Here is a 21479-nt window from a genome sequence, read left to right on the forward strand (position 1 = left end):
CTTCATGGAAAATCTCAAAAGAATATCCTCATTTGCATGATCTGCTGACATACAATATATAACATCAATGCCCATCTCTGAAGTTGCGCTACCACTTGGGATGGTACCATCTTCTTTGAATCAAAATGATTGTAAGGGCTTGCTGGTCAGTTAACAAAGTGGACTTCCTACTATATAAGTATTTGTAGAACTTAGTAATACCATATATGATTGCTAATGCCTCTGTCTCAATTTGTGAGTTCTTTTGCTCTGACTTCCTTAAAGTACATGACGTATATCCAACAGGCTTCTCTACACTAAGATAAAAGCAAAATACTGCAGATGCTGGAAATCTAGAACAAAAACAAAAATACTTGGAAAAACTCAGCAGGTCTGACAGCGTCTGCGGAGAGGGATACAGTTGACATTTTGAGTCCATATGACCCCTCATCAGAACTAAGACATATAGAAATGAGATAAAATATAAGCTGGTAGAAGTGGGTGGGACAGGAGAGCTCGATAGGAGGCCAATGATAGGTGGAGGCCAAGAAGAGACTGCCAAAGATGTCATAGACAAAAGGATAAAGGAGTGTTGATGGTGGTGATATTATCTAAAGGATGTGCTAATGGGGACATTAAGGGAAGCAAGCTAGTGGCAAATGGCCCTAGTGTGGGTGGGGTGGGGGGAAGGGATCGAAATGGGCTAAAATGTGGAGATGAAACAATAGATCAAAATAAATTTAAAAATAGGAGGGAAAAGAAAAAGATATAGTGGAAAAAAAATTATAAATTATTGGAAAAAGGGGGATCGGAAATGGGGTGGGGATGGAGAAGAGAGTTCATGATCTGAAATTGTTGAACTCAATATTAAGTCCGGAAGGCTGCAAAGTGCCTAGTCGGAAGATGAGGTGCTGTTCCTTTGGTTTGCTGGATCTATCACAATCTCGACCTGGTGCATGGCTGTGACTGCAGCTTTACCACAACCTGGAGCATTACTATTTCCTCTCCTTCTGATGCTGTCTGTATATAACCGACTTTGACTGGAATAGGGCATTTAAATTGTTGGTGGCCACCATGGCAATGGTAGCATCTCAATTTCTGACTCTGAAACTGTGAACTTGTCTGCTATGGCCTGGATCCTGCTGAAACTCGTGAACCTCCCTAGCTGGCTCAGGACAAGAGCTCCCTTGCAATTTGCATCTATCTCTTCCTGCCATTTCCATGGGTCAGGTACTCACCTACCCTCCCTGACTGTAACCACCAACTGCCAAAACGCAACTTTAAAAACCCAACGCATTGCTTCCACAAACTTAGTTTAGGCTGAAGTAAAATCAGAAGCATCTAGACTTGTTGAGTGGCCCTTTAAATAGCGCTGCCTCAGATTACAGTTCTTTTAGGAGAACATCTAATCTTTGGTGAGTGCTGTCAAAATTTGTTGCCTGAACCTGTGTGGTCCAAATTAGGAGAATGGGTGCAAAGTCAGCCAATAGGGCTGTTTGCCATTGGCATAACGCCAATTCAGTACCTTCCGGCATGTGCTGGGGGCACCTCTGTGGGCATCCTTTCCATGATGGAGCACTGAGTGAGTCACACTGGAAACAGCTGGCAGAAAAAGGAGCTGGACTTGTGTTGCTACCATGCATTGATGCCTCCAGTTGTGCTACAGAAGTTCGCACCCAAAGTGTTTGATGTCTGGGGAACAATTGCTTACAGATCTATGAAATGTATTTTTCCCCCTTGTGGTCAGGACAATGGAAGATTTTCCCTACGTAGCAACTTGTTACAACCGGCATACTGTTTTATTGTGTCACATGCTAAATTAATTAGACACTGTAAATTGAATGTCAGTACATCTGAATTAGTTATAAGAAGGTTCCTTTGTGTGAATTAGACATTCAAGGGTTGAATTTCTGTAAGGCTTCTACCAAATGTCTGCTGTAACTTCAGTAGTGTATCTGCAGAAATTCTGACGAAATGGTGTGAACACTATTTAAATCATTTCTCAGGTACCTCTGTGAATCTTCTGCCAGAGTTACAGTGGACAATTGATAACACCTCATCAGAAAATAATAGCATTAAGGTCAAACTTTTTAAAATATGCCATCTATTTTCTTCAAATGCATCTCAGAATTTTACATTCTGGGGCCTTCATAAAGCTGCAGAACCGGATGTTGGCCCCAAAATTTCATGGGTCCCAGTCCGCCAGGGGAAGTGCAACAGAGTGGCACTCACAACTGTCCAAATAGATTGTGCAGAACTAAGTTCCAATTTGAAGGGATAAGGTTATTTAACCTTAACCATGTCCGGCCCATCTCCCGCGCATCCACACTCACACCTTCTTCCTCCTTCCAGAAACATGATAGGGTCCCCCTTTTCCTCACTTATCACCCACCAGCCTCTGCATTCAAGGGATCATCCTTCGCCATTTCCGCCTACTCCAGCATGATGCCACCACCAAACACATCTTCCCTTCACCCCCCCCGGCGGCATTCCGCAGGGATCGTTCCCTCCGGGACACCCTGGTCCACTACTCCATCACCCCCTACACCTCAACCCCCTCCCACAGGACCTTCCCATGCAACTGCAGAAGGTGCAACACCTGCCCCTTTACTTCCCCTCTCCCACCGTCCAAGGGCCTAAACACTCCTTTCAAGTGAAGCAGCATTTCACTTGCACTTCCCTCAATTTAGTCTACTGCATTCATTGCTCCCAATACGGTTTCCACTACATTGGAGAGACCAAACGCAGACTGGGTGACCGCTTTGCAGAACACCTTCGGTCTGTCCGCAAGCATTACCCAGACCTCCCTATCGCATGCCATTTCAACACTCCACCCTGCTCTCATGCCCACATGTCCGTCCTTGGCTTGCTGCATTGTTCCAGTGAAGCTCAACGCTAACTGGAGGAACAGCACCTCATCTTCCGACTAGGCACTTTACAGCCTTCCGGACTGAACATTGAGTTCAACAATTTTAGATCATGAACTCTCTCCTCCATCTCCACCCCTTTCCGATCCCCCCCTTTTTTTCCAATGATTTATATAGATTCTTCTTTTCCCACCTACTTTCATTATTTTTAAGTGTATTTCCATCCATTGTTTTATCTCTACCTTTTAGCCTTCTTTGATTCCTTCACCTCACCCCAACGCCACCAGGACTATCTGTACCTTGTTTGTCTTGCTTTCTACACTTAATTAGCACATTCCTCAGATAATATCACCACCTTCAATACCTCTTAGTTCTTTTGTCTGTAACATCTTTTGGTTATCTCCACCTATCACTGGCCCTCTATCTAGCTCTACTTATCCCACCCCCCCTTAAACTAGCTTATATTTCACCTCTATTCTATTTTTACTTAGTTCTGTTGAAGGGTCATTCAGACTCGAAATGTTAACTGTGTTCCTCTCCACAGATGCAGCCAGACCTGTTGAGTTTTTCCAGGTATTTTTGTTTTTGTTTTGGATTTCCAGCATCCAGAGTTTTTTGCTTTTATCTTAAGGTTATTTAAATGGTAGCCCAAGCCTGTGAAGAAGCTTCAGAGGTGCCTGCCCTGAGTGGTGGAAGAGAGCAGTGTCATGCTCTTCTGAAACACCTGGGAGGGTCAAAGAGGCAACATATTAAAAATCTGTACCTCTCTGGATTTTTTTTTTGAAAAGGTAATCAATTACCTCTTCTTATTTTAGATTCAGGTTCTTACTAGGCACTGAACAAAACTTTCACCAGCTGCCAGTTAGTAAAGGTATAAGTGGAGGAATTCCTGGGATATATGTGTACATCCCCCAGACATATTTCCAACATGTGGAGAGGAGGGTGGGTGATAGACTTTTATGGCCCTCCCCTGCACCAAATTTTGAAATGTATTTTAAATGAGAAGGAAACCTGTGTTTCACCCTCAATTCTGGCCTGGCCCAGAATTTGCTCTCTTCCCTTCCCAGTCACCAGGCTTTTGGCTTGTAATTAATTCTAAGTTAATACCACTGTCTGTATTTCCTAGTTCATTGTTAACATAAAACATTACAGCAAAAGTATAAGCGATTTATCATTACAAAACAGGGCATTTTGATAAAACTGCAAGAAAGAAGTGCTCAGCGCCCTGATGGCCCTGATCTGTCAAAGTGGATATACACGAAGGAGTAGTTTTTCCAATTTTCCGCTTGGGTCTAAATAATCTCCTGGGCAAAGTAAAGAAGTGAACTTTGAGTGGGGAGAATCTCGTGCTCCAAACACAGTCTGTCCAACTTTGGGAAAGCAGAAAACTGCGCCCGCCAGTGATTTGAAATAATCTCCTGCCCATTTAAATTAATGAATAGAAAATCAGCCATGCTCCACTTCAGGTACAAAATTTTCTCCATCTGATTTTTCTATACGCATTCCGCTGAAATAATTATTTCTACCCGAATCCAAGAGGAAAATCAATTCTGAAATGCTAATCTGCTGTTTTTCTTTATGGATGTTAACTGACTTGCTATATCTTTCCAGTATGCTGCATTTTTGTTTAATTCTTGGTGCAGTTCAGCATGCATTAAATCACTGATAGTCTCAAAATGTTGGATCAGTTAATTTTTACTCAAAAACTTTCTCATTCAAATGGACTAAGGTTTGCCAATAGAACACTACAGACCTTGCTATTTAATATGACTTGTATACTTGATTTAAATGAATTACTAATATATGCTTCTCCCTCTCCCGTAACACTAAGGTATTTTCTCCTGAGATACTTTCACATCATTTAATTCCTTGATCATTAATAAAGGTGTTTTAATTGTTCATTTCTGTCCCCAAACACCATGCCTACCATCCTAATTTAACTATATATTTTCACTAACATTTGTCTCCATAGTGTCACTTCAGGTTAAAACACGATTGATACTGACACTGTTTTGACTATTATCTCCATGTCCCCAAAATGCATGTGTGCATCCAGATCTTAAGGGGAATCAGCATAGCTCAAGCCTTAAATTATCTTACCTTGATTATTCCATTTGGGTTACTGGGTTCTGACCATTTCAGTAACAATGCACGGCCATTTTCTCTTTGCTCAATAGTGAAATTGCTGAGCCCACTGGGTGATGCTTCTAGGGTGCGTATAGAAGTCCATGGGCTTGCCACTTGCCCAGCATTATTTATGGCAAGCACTTTAAAATTATAGATGGTGAAAGGCTTTAATCCAAACACATGAGTCTGGTTGCTTGTACCCTATAAGAAAAATGCATTTGTTTTTATAAATCAGTCAGCAAATTCAAATCAGCAAGCAATATCTCAGCAAAACTGTATTTTTCGAGTATTATTGTAACAGAGTATTTTTGCATGGAAATGAAAATCTCATTCAACAAGATTATAATTTTACAATTTATTTAGGGGAGACTTGTCACCTTCCTTGGGCCTCAGGCAGGAAGTGGGATGGGCACCTGCCTCACTGGCCCCTTTCCCCATTGGGCATCCTCTCCCAGATCTTCCGCACCCCGCTGCTCCCTGCTCCCCACTGGTATTCAGCATGAGACCCCCTCAATTACCTCCACCTGCTTGTAGTCCTGATCGTGGCCACAGCTTCCAGTGGTGCTGCTGGGACTAAAGAGCTGCCAGCCAATCAGATTGGCTGGTGGCTGTCTGAGGCAGGACTTCCTCCTGAGTGAGGGGAGGAAATTTCACCTCCAGCCAATTAATGCTCTTCATAGCATTAAATGGTTGTGAGGCAGCATGCATCACAGGGGATATATTTCCACCAACTCTTCAGGTGGCAGGCTGAGAAACCAAATTACCCGTAAAACTCTGCCCCAGGAATAATTGAAGATTTTTTTTGTAAACAAGCTGATCTCAGCCTTTACAATGGTAAAGATATGACCACTGACTTCAGTGTCACTGTGTTAGGGAGAAGCGCATGAGCCAGGATTCTCTGGCCAGAAATTTACCCTCCTCGGGGGATGGGCGGGTGCGGGGTGGGCGCGAATTTTACATTTTACATGGGCGGGCCAATTAAGGCACTAAGTGCTCCCTGTGCGGGCCAGGGCGGGGATTCCCTGAGAGGTTCCCTGCGCTTTTTCACGCATGTATGTGAGAGAACGCAGAGATCTCCCTGAGGCACAGAGGTGCCTCAGGGGAGATTTGTTTAAGTTATGGAAATTTGAATAAAGGTGGGAAAAAAATTGAAGGATACGTCCCCTCATGTGAAACTGTCACTTGAGTTGGGATATGTCCATTATTTATTTCAAATTTTTTAATTTTAAATAATAAACCCTTCATGAAACCTCATGCCGCCCGTGGATGAGATTTCATGAAAAATGTGAAGGCCGTCTGGGCTCTTCGCCTGCCCGCCAACCTTAAGGTTGGACGGGCAGCTCAGCTAATTAATTACTTTTTAACTGGCCTTAATAGGCCTTTGACTGTTTGGTGGGCATGCAGCCGAGGCGGCTGTGCGCCCACCGAACTGAATATCTGAATGACGTGCAGTGACATCGGGACACCCGCCCGACGTCACTGGGTGTCAATTTACGCTCCCTGCTTGCCGAAGGAAAATTTCGACCTTTGATTCAAACTATAAGCAAAGTACTACAGATACTGGGGATCTGACATAAAAATAAAGTATGCTGGAAACACTTAGCAGTGCTAGCAGCACCTGTGAAAAAAGCAAAAAACGTAGCATTTCAGCGGTGCAATATTCAAATGTGCAATGCCTGTTTTTAAGAGCACCACAGGTGGCCTTAGAAGTTTAAAATGGCATCTGCAGTTCATGTGCACACTCCTGGTGTGAGTTGCGTCAGACACCATATTTGTGAGGATGATAGCATATGCCTGCAGTGAGTATCTGCTGGAAGTGTGCAGAGTAGGCAGATTATGCCATCACTTTGTATAACACTGATTTGATGCCTTCGTTGCCATTTTGAAGTTCAATGCCACCTTTTAATCACACATGGCTGAACACACATTCAGCACCTGCCAGCAGCATATTTAAAGGGATCATCAACTACTCTCAGGGTAGGTGCTGATCGATTTTTACTGGCTGCTGCTATAATTGTGCAAGTAGTTTGGTGCTTGCTAAAATTGTTCCAAGGGAGTGGTGTGGCCGGAACTGAAGGACGTCAACCTGAGTTCAAGGCTGCTGCACAAACCAATTGCTCCCAAAGATGAAAGCAGCGGAAGTCATTCCCTTTGGAATACGACATGAGTGAGTGAATGAACAGAAGGCTGCCAGAAGAGGGAAGAGGATGAAAATGAGAAAGACTCTAAGCAGGAGGTCAGATTTACCCACGGTGTTCAGGGAGCAATTCTCCTACCTGAACCTCAGTGAAGAAAGATCAGCTGAATTTTTACTTACCTGACCCTTGGGAATGGGAAGGTTGAAAGCTGTGGGGAACCCTAAAGATGGGACTTACGCACGTATTGACAGACTTAGCTTCCATTCGACCAGGATGTCAGTCAGTGAGGGATGTGAGGTAAGTCCATTCGGCCCTAAAAGTCTGCTCTGCCATTCAATATGATCATGGCTGATCCTCTATCTCAATGCCATATTCCCACTTTCTTGCCATACCCCTTGATGCCCCATGTCCAAAAATTTATCAATTTCTTTCTTTAATATACTAAGTGACCTGGCCTCCACAGCCTTCTGTGGTAGAGAATTCCACAGGTTGACCATCCTCTGTATGAAGAAAATTTTCCTCATCTCAGTCCTAAATGGCCTGCCCTATATCTTGAGACTGTGGTCCCTGGTTCTAGACTCCCCAACCAGGGGAAACATCCTCCCTGCATCCAGTCTATCTAGCCCTGTTAGAATTTTACATGTTTCAATCAGATCCCCTCTCATTCTTCTAAACTCTAGTAAATACAGGCCCAGTCGAACCAATCTCTCCTCATATGACAGTCCTGCCATCCCCGGTATCAGCCTAGTGAACCTTCGCTGCACTCCCTGTATGGCAAACATATCCTTTCTTTGGTAGGAAGACCAAAGCTGCATGCAATACTCCAGGTGTGGTCTCACCAAGGCCCTGTATAACCGCAGTAAGACATCCCTACTTCTGAACTCAAGTCCTCATGTAATGAAGGCCAAAACACAATTTGCCTTCCTAATTGCTTGCTGCACCTGCCTGTTTACTTTCATTGACAGGTGCACAAGGACACCCAGATCCCTTTGTACATCCACATTTCCCAATATGTCATCATTTAAATAATACTCTGCCTTTCTGTTTTTCATACCAAAGCATAAAACTTCACATTTATCCACGTTATACTGCATCTGCCATGTGTTTACCCACACACACAACTTGTCTAAATTGCTCTGAAGCCTCTGAGTATCCTCCTCACAACTCACAACCCCTCGCAGTTTTGTGGCATCAGCAAACTTGGAAATATTGCATTTGTTTCCTTCATCCGAGTAATTTATATATATCGTGAATAACTGGGACCCAAACATTGATCCCTACGGTACACTACTAGTCACTGCCTGCCACCTGGAACAAGATTCATTTATTCCCACTCTCTGTTTCAGTCTGTCAACCAATTCTCAAACCATGCCAGTATATTACCCCCAATCCCATGTGATATAATATTGCCCACTAGCCTCTTAGGTGGGACCTTATCAAAAGCCTTCTCGAAATACCAAATATACCACACTAGTTCTCCCTTATCTATTCTACTAGCTAAATCCTCAAAAAACTCCAGTAGATTAGTTAAGCATGATTTCCCTATCATAAACCCATGCTGACTTTGTCTAATCCCGTTAATGCTTTCCAAATGTTCTTTCATAATGCACTCTAGCATTTCCCCCACTACTGATGTTAGGCTAACTAGTCTGGAATTCTCTGTTTTTTCTTTCCCTCTTTTTTTAAATAGTGGGGTTACATTTGCCACCCTCCAATCTTTAGGAACTGCTCCAGAGTCTATAGAATTTTGAAAGATGACCACAAATGCATCCAATATTTTCAGCGCCATTTCCTTTAGTGCTCTGGGATGTGGATTATCAGGCCATGGGGCTTTTTCAGCCTTTAACTCCATTAATTTCTCTAGCACCATTTATTTACTAATGCTGATTTTCTTCAATTCCTCCCTCTCACTAGACCTTTGATTCCCTAAAATTTCTGGGAAATTATTTGTGTCCTCTTTTGTGAAGACAGAACCAAAATACGTCTTCAATTCTTCTGCCAGTTCTTTGTTCCCCATTATAATTTCCCCCATGTCTGACTGTAAGGGACCTACAATTGTCTTCAAAAATCTTTTTCTTTTCACATATTTACAGAAGCTTTTACAGGCAGTTTTTATGTTCTCTGCAAGTTTACTCTCATATTCCATTTTCCCTTCTTGATCTATCTTTTTGTCCACTTTTGCTGAATTCTAAGCTGCTCCTATCCTCTTGGTTCCCTTTATTTGGATTCAGGACCCTAGTTTTGGATTTAACTTCCTCACTCTCCATCTTAATGAACAATTCCATCATTTTATGGTCACTCTTCCTTTAGGGACCCTGCACAACAAGATTGTTAATTAATCCTTTCTCATTGCACAATACCCAATCTAGGATAACCTACTCTCTTGTTGGTTCCTCAACATATTGGTCTAAAAAACCATCACGTACATACTCCAGGAAATCCTGCTCTACAGTATTGTTGATAGTTTGGTTTGTCCAATCTATATGTAGATTAGGTCACCCATGATTACAGTTATACCCTTATTGCATGCATCTCTAATTTCCTATTTAATGCCTTCTCTTACATCTCCATTACTGTTTGGAGGCCTATAGGCAACCCCCACCAATGTTTTCTGCCCCTTGGTGTTTCTTATCTCCTCCCAAACAGATTTCACATTATGATTTTCTGAGCCAATATCCTTCCTCACTATTGCATTGATTTCCTCCTTTACTAACAATGCTACCACACCTCCTTTCCCTATTTGTCTGTCCTTCCTAAATACTAAATACTCCTGGATGTTCAGTTCCCATCCTTAGTTACAATGCAACCATGTCTCCGTAATTGCAACTATATCATAACCGTTTATATCTATTTGTGCTGTTAATTCATCTACCTTATTGTGAATGCTCCATTCATTAAGATACAATGCCTTTAGACTTGTCTTTTAAACCTTGTTAGTTATCTTAGCTTTATTTTGCACTATGACACCAGTTATTTCTCGCCCTTGTTTTTTCTGCCTTCCACTTTTGCTTCTTAATTTTCTGTCTTCCATTTCTATTCTTGTTTCCCCTTCCTCTATCCCCCTGCTCAGGTTCCCATCCCCCTGCCATTTTAGTTTAAACCCTCCCCAACAGCACTAGCAAACACCCCGCCAAGGACATTGGTCCCAGTCCTGCCCAGATGCAACCAGTCTTGTTGTACTGGTCCCACCTTCCCCAGAACCGGTCCCAATGTCCCAGGAACCTGAATCCCTCCACCATACACCATTTCTTCAGCTACATATTCATCTGATATATCCTGTTATGTCTACTCTCGCTAGCACATGGCACTGATAGTAATCCTGAGATTACTACCTTTGAGGTCTTACTTTTAAATTTACGTCCTAACTCCCTATATTCAGCTTGTAGGACCTCATCCTTTTTTTCTGTCACTATTACAGCGCCCACTTAGCCGCAAGGCTGAAATAAAAGCCACCACAAAACAAACATTCCAAACCAAATTTATACACTAGATCATGCCAACTTGCACACAAATGTCAACTAATTATCCTTGTGCATTCTCTTAATGCCTTAACTTGGTGTGCCTTTGTCTGTCCTATTGCTCCTTCATGGTGTCAACCCAATGGTTGCAGCATGGTTGATGGAAGGCTGATGACTTTCAATGGAGGCGACTGCGGATAGTTTTATAGAACTTCCCCGAGCAGCTCTGAAATGAGAAGGCTGAACGGCAAACTGCACCATCTCACCATGGGCGGAAACAGACTGGGATGATTGGTTAACAGGCAACGGGAGTAGGAGGGGTCGGGGCATGAAAGTTGTTATCTTGAAAGAGGACAGTAGCCTATGCTCCATAAAGTCACTGCCTTTCCCCCAGTGTGGCATCACAGCAATCCTAAGAATCTGTTGGAGGCAGATTGCTGGACTGCTGTGACATTCTGTAAGCCCATTAATGACTGGTACGGTACTAACAGCCATGACAAGAACTGTCTGCGCATAGGGTTTGTCTGCGGGGCCTCCTGGTCCCCTGCAGATTGGGCGCATCTAACTTCCTCTGCATCAGCTCGGCCCAAGCCTCCAGTGCAGCCACAGAAAATCTTGGCACATGCTCTGTCCCATTATATTCCACTCTTGTGTTTTTCTTGGGTCAGAAACAGTGGTAGATTAACTTGTAAGACCAGGGCCAGTATCTTCTGCTTTCTCACCAGTGGGTTTTTAGGTGGGGTGGGAGCGCAAAATTGAAGGAGTGAGATTCCCTCCGGTTTCCTGGCCACTGGACCATGCAGCAATTGTACGCTAGGGCAGGCAAAGCCTCAAGCGGGAAGTTTGCCCTTGCCCTAACTGAGGCCCTTATGGGGCATTTCCCACTGAGCTTCAAATTTAGGCAGGTGGAAGAATTGACCTGGCATGGGGGAGACCCAAAAGTCAACAGGCCTAGATCTCAGGTGGGGGCTCCTCCATCAGAAGCCCTCTTATGATGCCCTCTTAAGATGCAGTGGCCTCTGGACCTCCCACCCCTCTCCGGCCTCTCCCCTGACACCCTGATTGCCCCCTTCACACCTCCCCAGGCCTTCCCTACCTTCTGCGCCTGAGGACCTCTTAAACTTACCTTGGCCTCCACTCCTCACACTTAGGCTGTGATGCCTTCCTGAACTTCTTCTTCTGTCGCGCAGGGACTAGCGATTTGCCAGATAATCAGATTGGCAGGCAGCTCTCTAAGGTGGGACATCCTCCCGAGTGAGGGGCAGAAGTCCCGCCTGCAGCCAATTAACGCTCATTCGAGCAGGATGGCAGGAAGCGAAACCTGGCATTCCAAAAACTTCAGGCCCAGGTCTTACGATTTTACAGAACTGGAAGCTATTACCAAGGAACAATTTATAGAAGGAACAGAACACGGATGGGTTGGAAGCCTCGCCTCGAGGTAATTAATGTCCCAATGGATGTTAAATCACTGCAGGGCCACAGGACTAGTTGAGAATGGATGTTATGCACGTTTCCACCCATAGCACCCTTATGCTTAGTGCTGAATTCTGACCTTGCTATCAGGGAGAAAATTGTCACTTGGTTGAGGTGCTCAAATATGTGTCAGTTGTGGAATTGTACCTCAGCAAGGAGTTAGAGGTTTTAGGAGAAGAATAGGAAATGGAAAGAAACTGAGGAACAATTATTTGAAATAAAAAACAATAACTTGCACGTGGATTGCATTCTGTTTGTATTTTTCTACATGAAGATACACGCAACTGTTTTGTATTCATTTCAAGCTGGATATGCAGGATAAATGGATAAAAGCTGACAATTCACTCGCATATGTTGCTGCATGTCTCAAACACACCTCTGGGCCAATTCTTGTAAGATGTAAGTAGGGCAAATTTACTACCCACTACAGCAGAAGGGCTAATGCTCAAGAGAAGGATAACTGCTGATGGTGAAGAAGGATTTTAGTTCTCAAGAATGTAGAAACACATACCTATATATTATGAAGCCATTGTACGTTTTTATTGCTTAAACTGTGGGGTAACTACATTAAATCATCTTAGAATAATTTCCCTTGCAATATGAAGAACGCTTGGTTTAGCAGTTGAAATATTTTGCTCGTTACCAGACTTTCAGGATCAATTGGGTCAGATGATGAGGAAAGGCCCTAACTAGTAATCATTGCGATTTTAATTCAACCAGCCCAGCGGAAATTGAATGGATGGCCAGATTACCTACCAGCTCTGCAGAGGTTTTAAATATAAAAGTAAAGGCAGTGTTAGTTACCTCAGTATAAAGTTATAGCATCTATTTCCCATAATTCAATATCTATCTGGCAGTTTAGTTTAAAATTATCCTCTTTTGGGATACAAGCCATTTGCCAGGTGTAGACCTGACCAATGTATTGATGCACTGCATCAGGAGCACCAAGCCACATAAGGCAATGTTAGGGCAGATGACCAAAACCATTGTCAAAGAGATTGGTTTGAAGGAACAACCTAAAAGAAGTAAGAGTGGTGGAGAGGTTTAGGGACGGAATTCCAGAGCTTAGCCTCTAAGCAGATGAAAGACCAGATCAGCAATGATGGAGCAATTAAAATCAGAGCTCATTAAGGGGCCGTAAGTGTTTCAAGATACCCAAGACCAATGTAACACCCAATACAACAGCCTGCATTTATATATCCTTTAACATAATAAAACATTGCAAAATGCATCACAGAACTGTTTTCAAACGAAATTTTGGCATCAAGCAATGTAAGGAGATATTAGGACAGGTGAACAAAAGCTTGACCAAAACAATTCTGTTTTAAGAAATGCCTCAAAGGAGGAGAGGGAGGTTGAGGCGAAAGATTTAGGAGGGAGTTCCAGAGATGAGGATTAGACAGTTGAAGGCAGGGCTGCTAATAGGAAGGTGAATGAAATCAGAGATGCACAAGAGGCCAGAATTGAAAGAACACCACAGAGTTCTTGGAGGGCTGTAGGGAGCGGTGAGGCCATGAGGATTTGAACACAAAGATGAGAATTTTACATTTTATGTGTTGTTGGACCGGGAGCCGATGTAGATCATCGAGGATTGGGGTAATAGGTGAATATGATATGAGTCAGGATATTTGCAGCAAAGCTTTGCATGAGCTGAAGTCTATGGAGGGCTGAAGTTGGGAGTCCTGCTAGTCGAGTCCAAAGAGAACAAAGGCATGGATGAGGGGTTCAGGAGTAGATGGGCTGTGACAGGACAATGTTACCAAGGTGAAAGTAGACAGTCTGGGTGATAGAGAGGAAGTGGGGTGGGAACTCAGCTCAAAGTCAAATAGGGAAGTGAGTTTTCATTGATATTATTTGGGTGAGCTGCTGGCAGCTTGTTGCAGCTACATGGAGTACAGGTTTTTTAAATTCATTCATGGGATGTGGGCATCACTGGCTAGGCCAGCATTTATTGCCCATCCCTAATTTTTAAGAGGGGACCTGGAGTCACATATAGGCCAGACCTTTTATAACAATCAAAAATGGTTCCAGATTTTATTGAATTCATATTTCACCATCTGCTATGGTGGGATTCGAACCCAGGTCTGCAGAGCATTGTGCTGGAATACTAGTCCAGTGACAACACCACTATGCCACTGCTGCCCCTTCCACATATAGTGTGGAATCACTTGCAATGGTGCAGCAACAATGTATATATGGAGGTGAGGGAGTAAACCGGGGCCCAGAGGAATTGGGGAACACATTATAGTTTGTTGGTTGTCGATGCCAGGTGACCGGTTACGAATTCAGAGCAGAGCAGGCCCCGATATTGAATTTAGCAGGGGAGGCCCAAAACAGATCTAAGGCCACGTATTCACATTTCTAGGCAATTGCCAAAGAGGCAGAAAATCGCTTGATCTAGTAAGAGGTCAGGCATCTTTAAGGAATCTTTTAAGTGGGACACTGGCCCTAAAATTGGCCCTCAATGTACCTGTAACATGGGTGGAATGAAGTCCAATTTCTAACCCTCAGTATCAAAGCCAGCTGCATAATTTAGGCTTTGAGTATAATTGTTCCACATACTTAATTCAAATTCTAATGCAAACTCACGAGCCTGTAGCAGATGGAGGAGAGAGCATAAATCGACTCAGCAATTATATAGTTTACAACATTTCCTGTGGGAGACAAAAATCAACTTACATTTCCTCTTTTCTCATGTATTTTGTATGATCATTGCCAAGGGCATTTCCAAAGGGAACACTTGTGGGATGCTAAATAAACCACACTTAGAGGGTCTAGCATATAATCCTTCAGAATTTCAAAGACAACTTTTAAAAAAACACAAAATGAGAATTTGGAATATATCCAAATGCTACTCTCTTTATTATTCTGAGTAATAAATATAGGAATAATTAATAATTAAGTCAAACAAGAATGCACACTAACTGCAGGGCAGGGCAGGGAAAATTCCACTTGGAAATGAGCCATGAATGAGTTACTTTCTAGTTCTGCTAACTGGAAAACAAAGCACTTTGCCATCATATAGATCATTTCAATTAATTTATCTCCCCAACAACAACTCTTCATTGTTTCAATTTTTTTTGCTGCATTTGATTCTTTCTGACCAGTTGCAGTTCATTTCCACTTCATTATCTGGCGCCTCACTTAAGCAATAGGTGATTTTTCTTGCTGTTTAAACATTCTTCTGATTATGAGTGAAGTAGCAGGTCTTTGGCAAGAGATGAGTCAGTGTTAAAAAAACATATTTGTCAAGTGTCAATAAATCTTAAAATTATTCTTTGAACATTGACTTAATGACAAATTTAATTTTACGTTGCAGCATCATAAAATTATTTTAATATTCCACACATTATAGTCAAAATGTTCCACTGAATGTTTCATAGAACATAGGATTTACTTACTGTGTTATTTTGGTACTCATATAGCACAAACTAGGTGGTCGTGCTATTGAAATATGGGTATTTGTAGTAAATTCAAAATAAATGCCTGTTCTAAACTGATGTCAGAAGTTCAGGTACATCATTCCTTAAAAAAACTTTGCTTTTCTCCACAGTTAGTTTATGATAATATAGTTGAATTTTAGTGATGAAAGCACATTAAATGAGGGGATCAATTTTTAATTACAATAGTGGATCCATGGGTCAATTACAAATATTCTACACCATTTTTGAATAAAAGGCCACAATTGCATGTAAGATTGCCACTAGCTGTTTATCTTCAGAGTCATGGACCGGAAGCCAGAATTTTCTGCATGAGCTGATTCTGAATGTTTGTGAACACCTGCTATTGAAGCTGGTTTTAAGATTATTAAGGGCTCTGCAAGAAAGCATATGTAAGACCGCTCAAAATCCAGCAGAAGCGTGACCAAATGTAAAAAAATGATACTTCCACCCCAAGCCAACAATGATCCATGGGCCCAATCCCACTGCACTAGTGTGTTACTTTTAATTTCCCAAAGCAGCCATTCTTATGGCATTTCTGAATGAAATGGAAAATACAAACGGTTTGTAGTATAGCCATGAGAAATGAGATTGAGACTGCCCATGCAATTCACATAGCATCATTACTAGTGTAAGAAAGAAGAAGCATTTATCCTATCACTTTGGTCTGGAGTTAAACACAGGCAATACTACGAACCTACTGAGCCACCTAATCCCTAATGCAGCATATTTTGCAATTTCACTTGCTAATATTCACAATTACAAATATATATTTTGAGTCCATGCAACAAAATTGATTCAAGAAACCAGTCTTCAGCTATCAAGGAGGAAGAGAGAGAGGAAACAACAGCACAACAGTAAAGAGATCTTGTTACTTGTTATTCATTACTTGGTACTTGATCTGACACTCGCAGCCACTAGCTCACATACTGGCACTGCACATACCTTGGAGGCAAGTATAGAGTGGAATCAGTACATGGTAATATATGCAGTCCAAATTAGGTATCCCGGCATTTCATCAGCTGGTTGAGCTGTGTGATGTCAGGGCAGGGCTCCTTCAGTGGCTTTCAGCACTCTACTCAAGATGAAAGTCGCACCCCAAAAATTTCAAATTTGAACTTGATCCAGCACAAAGTCAAATATTTTCTGTTTTAACGGAAGCATTTTGTCAAAGTTTTTTTAAAGTCATGTCAGCCGGGTTTTCCTGAGCTCAGGAAACCTGGCAGATAAAAGGAGGCAAAAAGGGCTGTATCTATAAAGTAAATGCCTTTATAGCATGCCTTTGGATCCAGAGGAGCAGAAGCATCTCTTCCTGTCCACACAACCAACCCTGCAAACAGCCCTTTCTCCATGATCTGTCCGACATCCCCTGCCTCCAGGATCTCCTCATGAACGCACACTCCCTGCAATCACCAATCACTGCCACCCTGCTATCACTGACCCTGGATCTCCCTGACACCTCATAATGCCATCATTCTCCACCACAATCCAACAATGTCTTCACTCTCCCTAACACCACGTTGTCTTTGCACCCCCCCCAAATCTTCAATGCCTTCACTCTCCCTAATCCCACATTGTCTTTACTCCCCAACCCTACAATATCTTTGCTCCCTAAAACCCAATAATGTTTTCACTCTCCCCAATTCCATAATATCTTCACCTCTTCAACCACACAATGTCTCCACTCATCCCACTCCATGATATCCCCACTACCCCCCTCATCATACCCACTCCTCCCCGCAACTAAGGCTGTCACAGTCTTTCCAGCTGGACAGGCAGACAGACAGCGAGCCTTCCCATCAGGCTGATTATAGGATGGGAATCCTTGTAAAAAAAAGTTCAAACTCATCTTGGAAACTAAGGCCGTGGGGGTTAGAGGAAACCTGCACTTCTGAGTTTCCCGACCATAACTCCTCCCCCACCCCACTGAGAGATATCACTTCAGTAAATAGAGAAGGGAGTTTCTATGATGATGTCTGTTGGTAGACAAGCTTTATCTTTGATTAAGTAAAACAATTTTTATGTATGGTGTTAACATGGGAGTCAAAACAGGAACTGCAAGCGCCTCTACCAAAAAAACCTCAAACAATATTGTGAGATATTTTAACTTACCTCACCCGGCACAAAACTAACAGGATGGACAGTGATGCTCCCTTTACATTCCACCAAATTTTACTCTCTGTTGAAGTCAATGAAGATTAATACTGGGTGGGATGTAACTCAGTTTCCCACCAGATGAGTTAAGTTAACATCATCCCCAGTGTTCCTTTAGTACTCATGGCAGTTAGTTACAGAAAAATAAGTAACAAAGCAAAGAAACATTAATCTTTGACTCTACTATTATCTGAATAAACTGAAACATTTTATTGTCAAACAATGATAAAATGCTCTAACAGTCCTTACAAGGATTAACAGTTGTTAAAAAAAGTTTAATTAATGTGCATGGTTAATCCTGTTTACTCACATTCCAGCTGTAAAATAGAAAATGTCAAAACATAACACAAGCTTAAATACAAACAGTAATCAAATATAGATAGATCAGGGGCAAACCAATTTCAGTATCAGGAACACTGGGATATTTAAAGATACTTTTGTGAGATGAAAAATGGAAGCCATGTGGACTATAAAACAAAAACATATGCACATTGTCAATAGCAACAGATGTTTAATTATAGTTTATTTCAGCGTAGAGAATTCTACTCTGCCCCTAGATGGCAATACTATCAAACACTTGCTGAAGAGGGACAGTCAATAATTTATAGCCTACACTAATTCATCTTAGACATGAGAGACAGAGTTAGACATTCATAACAGAATTGATTCTATAATGGATATTAATTGTTGTTAGACTGAGCTCATAAGAACCTGACAACGTCTTGGAAGCTGGAAAAAGTATACTTTCAACATCAGACAGATTGAATTTTATTTCTTATATTTTACATTGATATTAAAAATAATAAAAACTACAACACGTATTAGATACCTTAAGAAAGCATGAATATATATAAAATTTATATATATGATGAGGTATTTTTCAATTAAATGAAATTATAATAATATTAAAGTGTGTAGATTCCATGATAGTTCCGGTACTTTTTGATGCCCTTTCTTAGGAAAATGATGAAGGACATAATACCACAGTTAGCAATTACAAGCTATGTTCAGAATGTGGAGCTGTAGATAAAATCTGCATTGGGTGACAATCTAAATGTGGCACTGTATACTCTACATACCACTAACAAAGTAATTTAAATACTGAAAATAATCCCTTTGAGTAATTGGAAGTAAAGCATGTAGCTTTGTTGCAAATGAACGTTTTAATGTGCAAAAGATGGAAAATGTCTTCAATAGGTGATAATCTATCTGCAGGCGCGGTTGTAAAATCTGTGGTTTGCATTCAATCCTGGCCTGTGGATAGGCTGCAATCATGACATAGCTGGGAGCCATATATATATATATATATATATATATATATACACACACTAGCTTATCTCTGATTTGCACAATCAAAACCTGCGTTTCCATGGAATCGATATCACTGTCTTCACCCAGCCCTATGAGGCCAGGTCCAATGGAATGAATGAGAAGGAAAATCATGAGGGGAGTATAACAGGCAGAAAATCTTATATCATCCACTTTATGTTGTTGTCAAAAATTATAGTTACCTTCCATGAGTTCAAATTCCAGCCTGGTGTGCTGTGAAACTGAATTGAGGGAATCTGTCAATTTGGGTAAATCATACCCATTATGTTGTTAGGTTATTGTAAAATCTAACTAGTATATTAGTGGCCTTCAGAGAAGGAAGCATGCCATCCTACTTTGTCTAACCTAACCTAAATAACATATTGCCTGATTCATAAATGGCGTTGAAAGCCACTCATTTCTGTGTGGGGAAATGGCATGCTATCTATCAAAGAAACATATCTTGTCTCCAGCTGATTATTAGAAAACAGACAGCTGTAATAAATAATAATAAAATCACCATAATAAAATGGGGTTGATTTTTGTGAGCCACTCAGTGATGTCATTATGTTTCCTAAAAAGGCAAAGGCAAGCTGCATCATTAACATAAACAATCACTCATACAAATCACTGCATGGCACACTTTTGGGCGTGCAAACCAGATGCCATACTGGATAACAGAAATACCTCAACTCACAGCACTGAGTTAGTTTTATTTGCTGCAGTCTTGGGCGTTTGGAAATTATAATGGACATTGCCTGCTGAATTCCATTCAGATTTGATGCAGTGGCATTAGAAAAGACTATTATTTGTATACAATAGCTGGAAATGAAAACATAAATTGAAGGCCTCTCTTTAACTTTCTTTTCCATCACCTGGGTGGAAATCTGGTACGTTAACCCTTTATGGAATCCAAAAAGTTTTCATTTCATTGAATTCAATGAAATGAACATTGAGCTTGGTTTTCTAAAGGATGCGTGATCTATTCCACTAGATTATAGCCCAAATGGTGAAGGTGATACTGTCTCCGAATATACTCTGTGCCAATTTAGGAAAAAACAAGCATAAAATGAAATTTAGCTTTTCAAGATTCAAGATTCACTTTTGGGAATTCCTTATCACTAGAATTAGACTGCAGGTAATAAATACTAATTATTTTATGCTACTGTATTTTCTGTGTAAAGTACTGTGTTTTATTCTATACAACATGTGATGCACTTAAGAGGATAGAGTAAGATTTCATTCTTTCTGGATTCAAACAACCATTCAAGTCTAACTGAGGGTATGTAAAGTACTTATGATAAATAAGCAATGGGGAATACAAAAATCATGCCATATCATTATAAGACAACTTTAAAACATAATTTAAGTATTAATTTTACTAAAGTTGTGAAAGGAATTTAACACTGTGGTACTTAAGATTAGAGAACAAATCTTGTGATGCAGCAAGGTGAGTATGCTCTAAAATACACCAAAACTGGGAATGAGCCAAACTGGATTGTTGAGTGTGCATGCATGAGTACATTCGGGTCAGGAGTCATTTGAGATGAATATAATGGCCTAGATTTTCCTATTGTTGGGTAACAGTGGATTTAATAATGCTGCAACTGGATCTGTTATTGGCCAATTTATTTCTTTGCTATTGCTGCTCAATTAAAGTGTCACAGCGCTGGATTTTCAATGTGGGTCAGAACCTCACCATCAGACTCACATGTGGGTCAGAAGTTTGAACCCATGGGAAACAGTCACTCATTGTGATTTTCCCTCATGCGGCCAATTAGTGGCCAGAGGGCGGGCTCACCATACAATTAAGGACAACTTGAAAACAGCAGCAGGGTGCAATGGAAGGTAAGCAACTGAGAGGTACTTCAAAATGAAGGCGTCTTCTCTCCAACTTATTTAATCTTTAAATTAAAAATGACTTTTGCAGCCAGGCCATCACTGAGGGGGTTGGAGGTAGGAGCTGGGGAACCTTTTTGCAGGGCTGTCAACATTTTCTGTTGCACTCAGGCAACCTGAGGGACCTCAAAGACTTCCTGGAGCACTGGCCCCCAGATATGGGAGGCTGCCTCCAGGCAAGTTAAACTGTCTCTGCCCACCACCTGAAGGAATCTGGAGGCTGACTGGAAAATCCAAACCTCTGATAACAGTCCTTAAAAGGCCTTTAATTACTTCAATACAGAGCTGAGGAACTGGTACAACAGCCCGACGTGTGATTTTTAGTGCCCACTGACCTTCATTCCTGGGCTTGGCATGGCCAAAAATCAGGCCACTATCTTCATCAATGTATTTTGCAAACCCTTCTTTGTTAGGGAGGGAATCAAGAGCTAGGAGATTATGCATACACTAGCGACATAATGATCTATGCCCACTATGATATATTTCACTTCAGCATGTATCTGTAGACCAATAGTAAGACATTTTCCAGAAATGTTTCTTTGATTATACAAGGGACTAAATTTGATAACCCACAAAAAGGGCACAGGGATCACAGTGGAACATTAAGCTATGCCTACTCAACATAATGCAGGCCAA

General features: G+C 41.5%; 1 protein-coding gene across 1 annotated transcript in view; it reads right to left on the reverse strand.

Moving 5' to 3' along the window:
- ush2a (Usher syndrome 2A (autosomal recessive, mild)) overlaps window positions 1-21479 on the reverse strand; it is a 1196697-nt gene that overhangs the window by 99936 nt on the left and 1075282 nt on the right. Inside the window, exon 61 of the mRNA XM_041207243.1 lies at window positions 4947-5174. Coding sequence (XP_041063177.1) covers window positions 4947-5174 — 228 coding nt within the window. The remainder of the gene's footprint in view (window positions 1-4946; window positions 5175-21479) is intronic.

This window comes from Carcharodon carcharias, chromosome 2, assembly GCF_017639515.1.
Source record: "Carcharodon carcharias isolate sCarCar2 chromosome 2, sCarCar2.pri, whole genome shotgun sequence".
NCBI lineage: Eukaryota > Metazoa > Chordata > Chondrichthyes > Lamniformes > Lamnidae > Carcharodon > Carcharodon carcharias.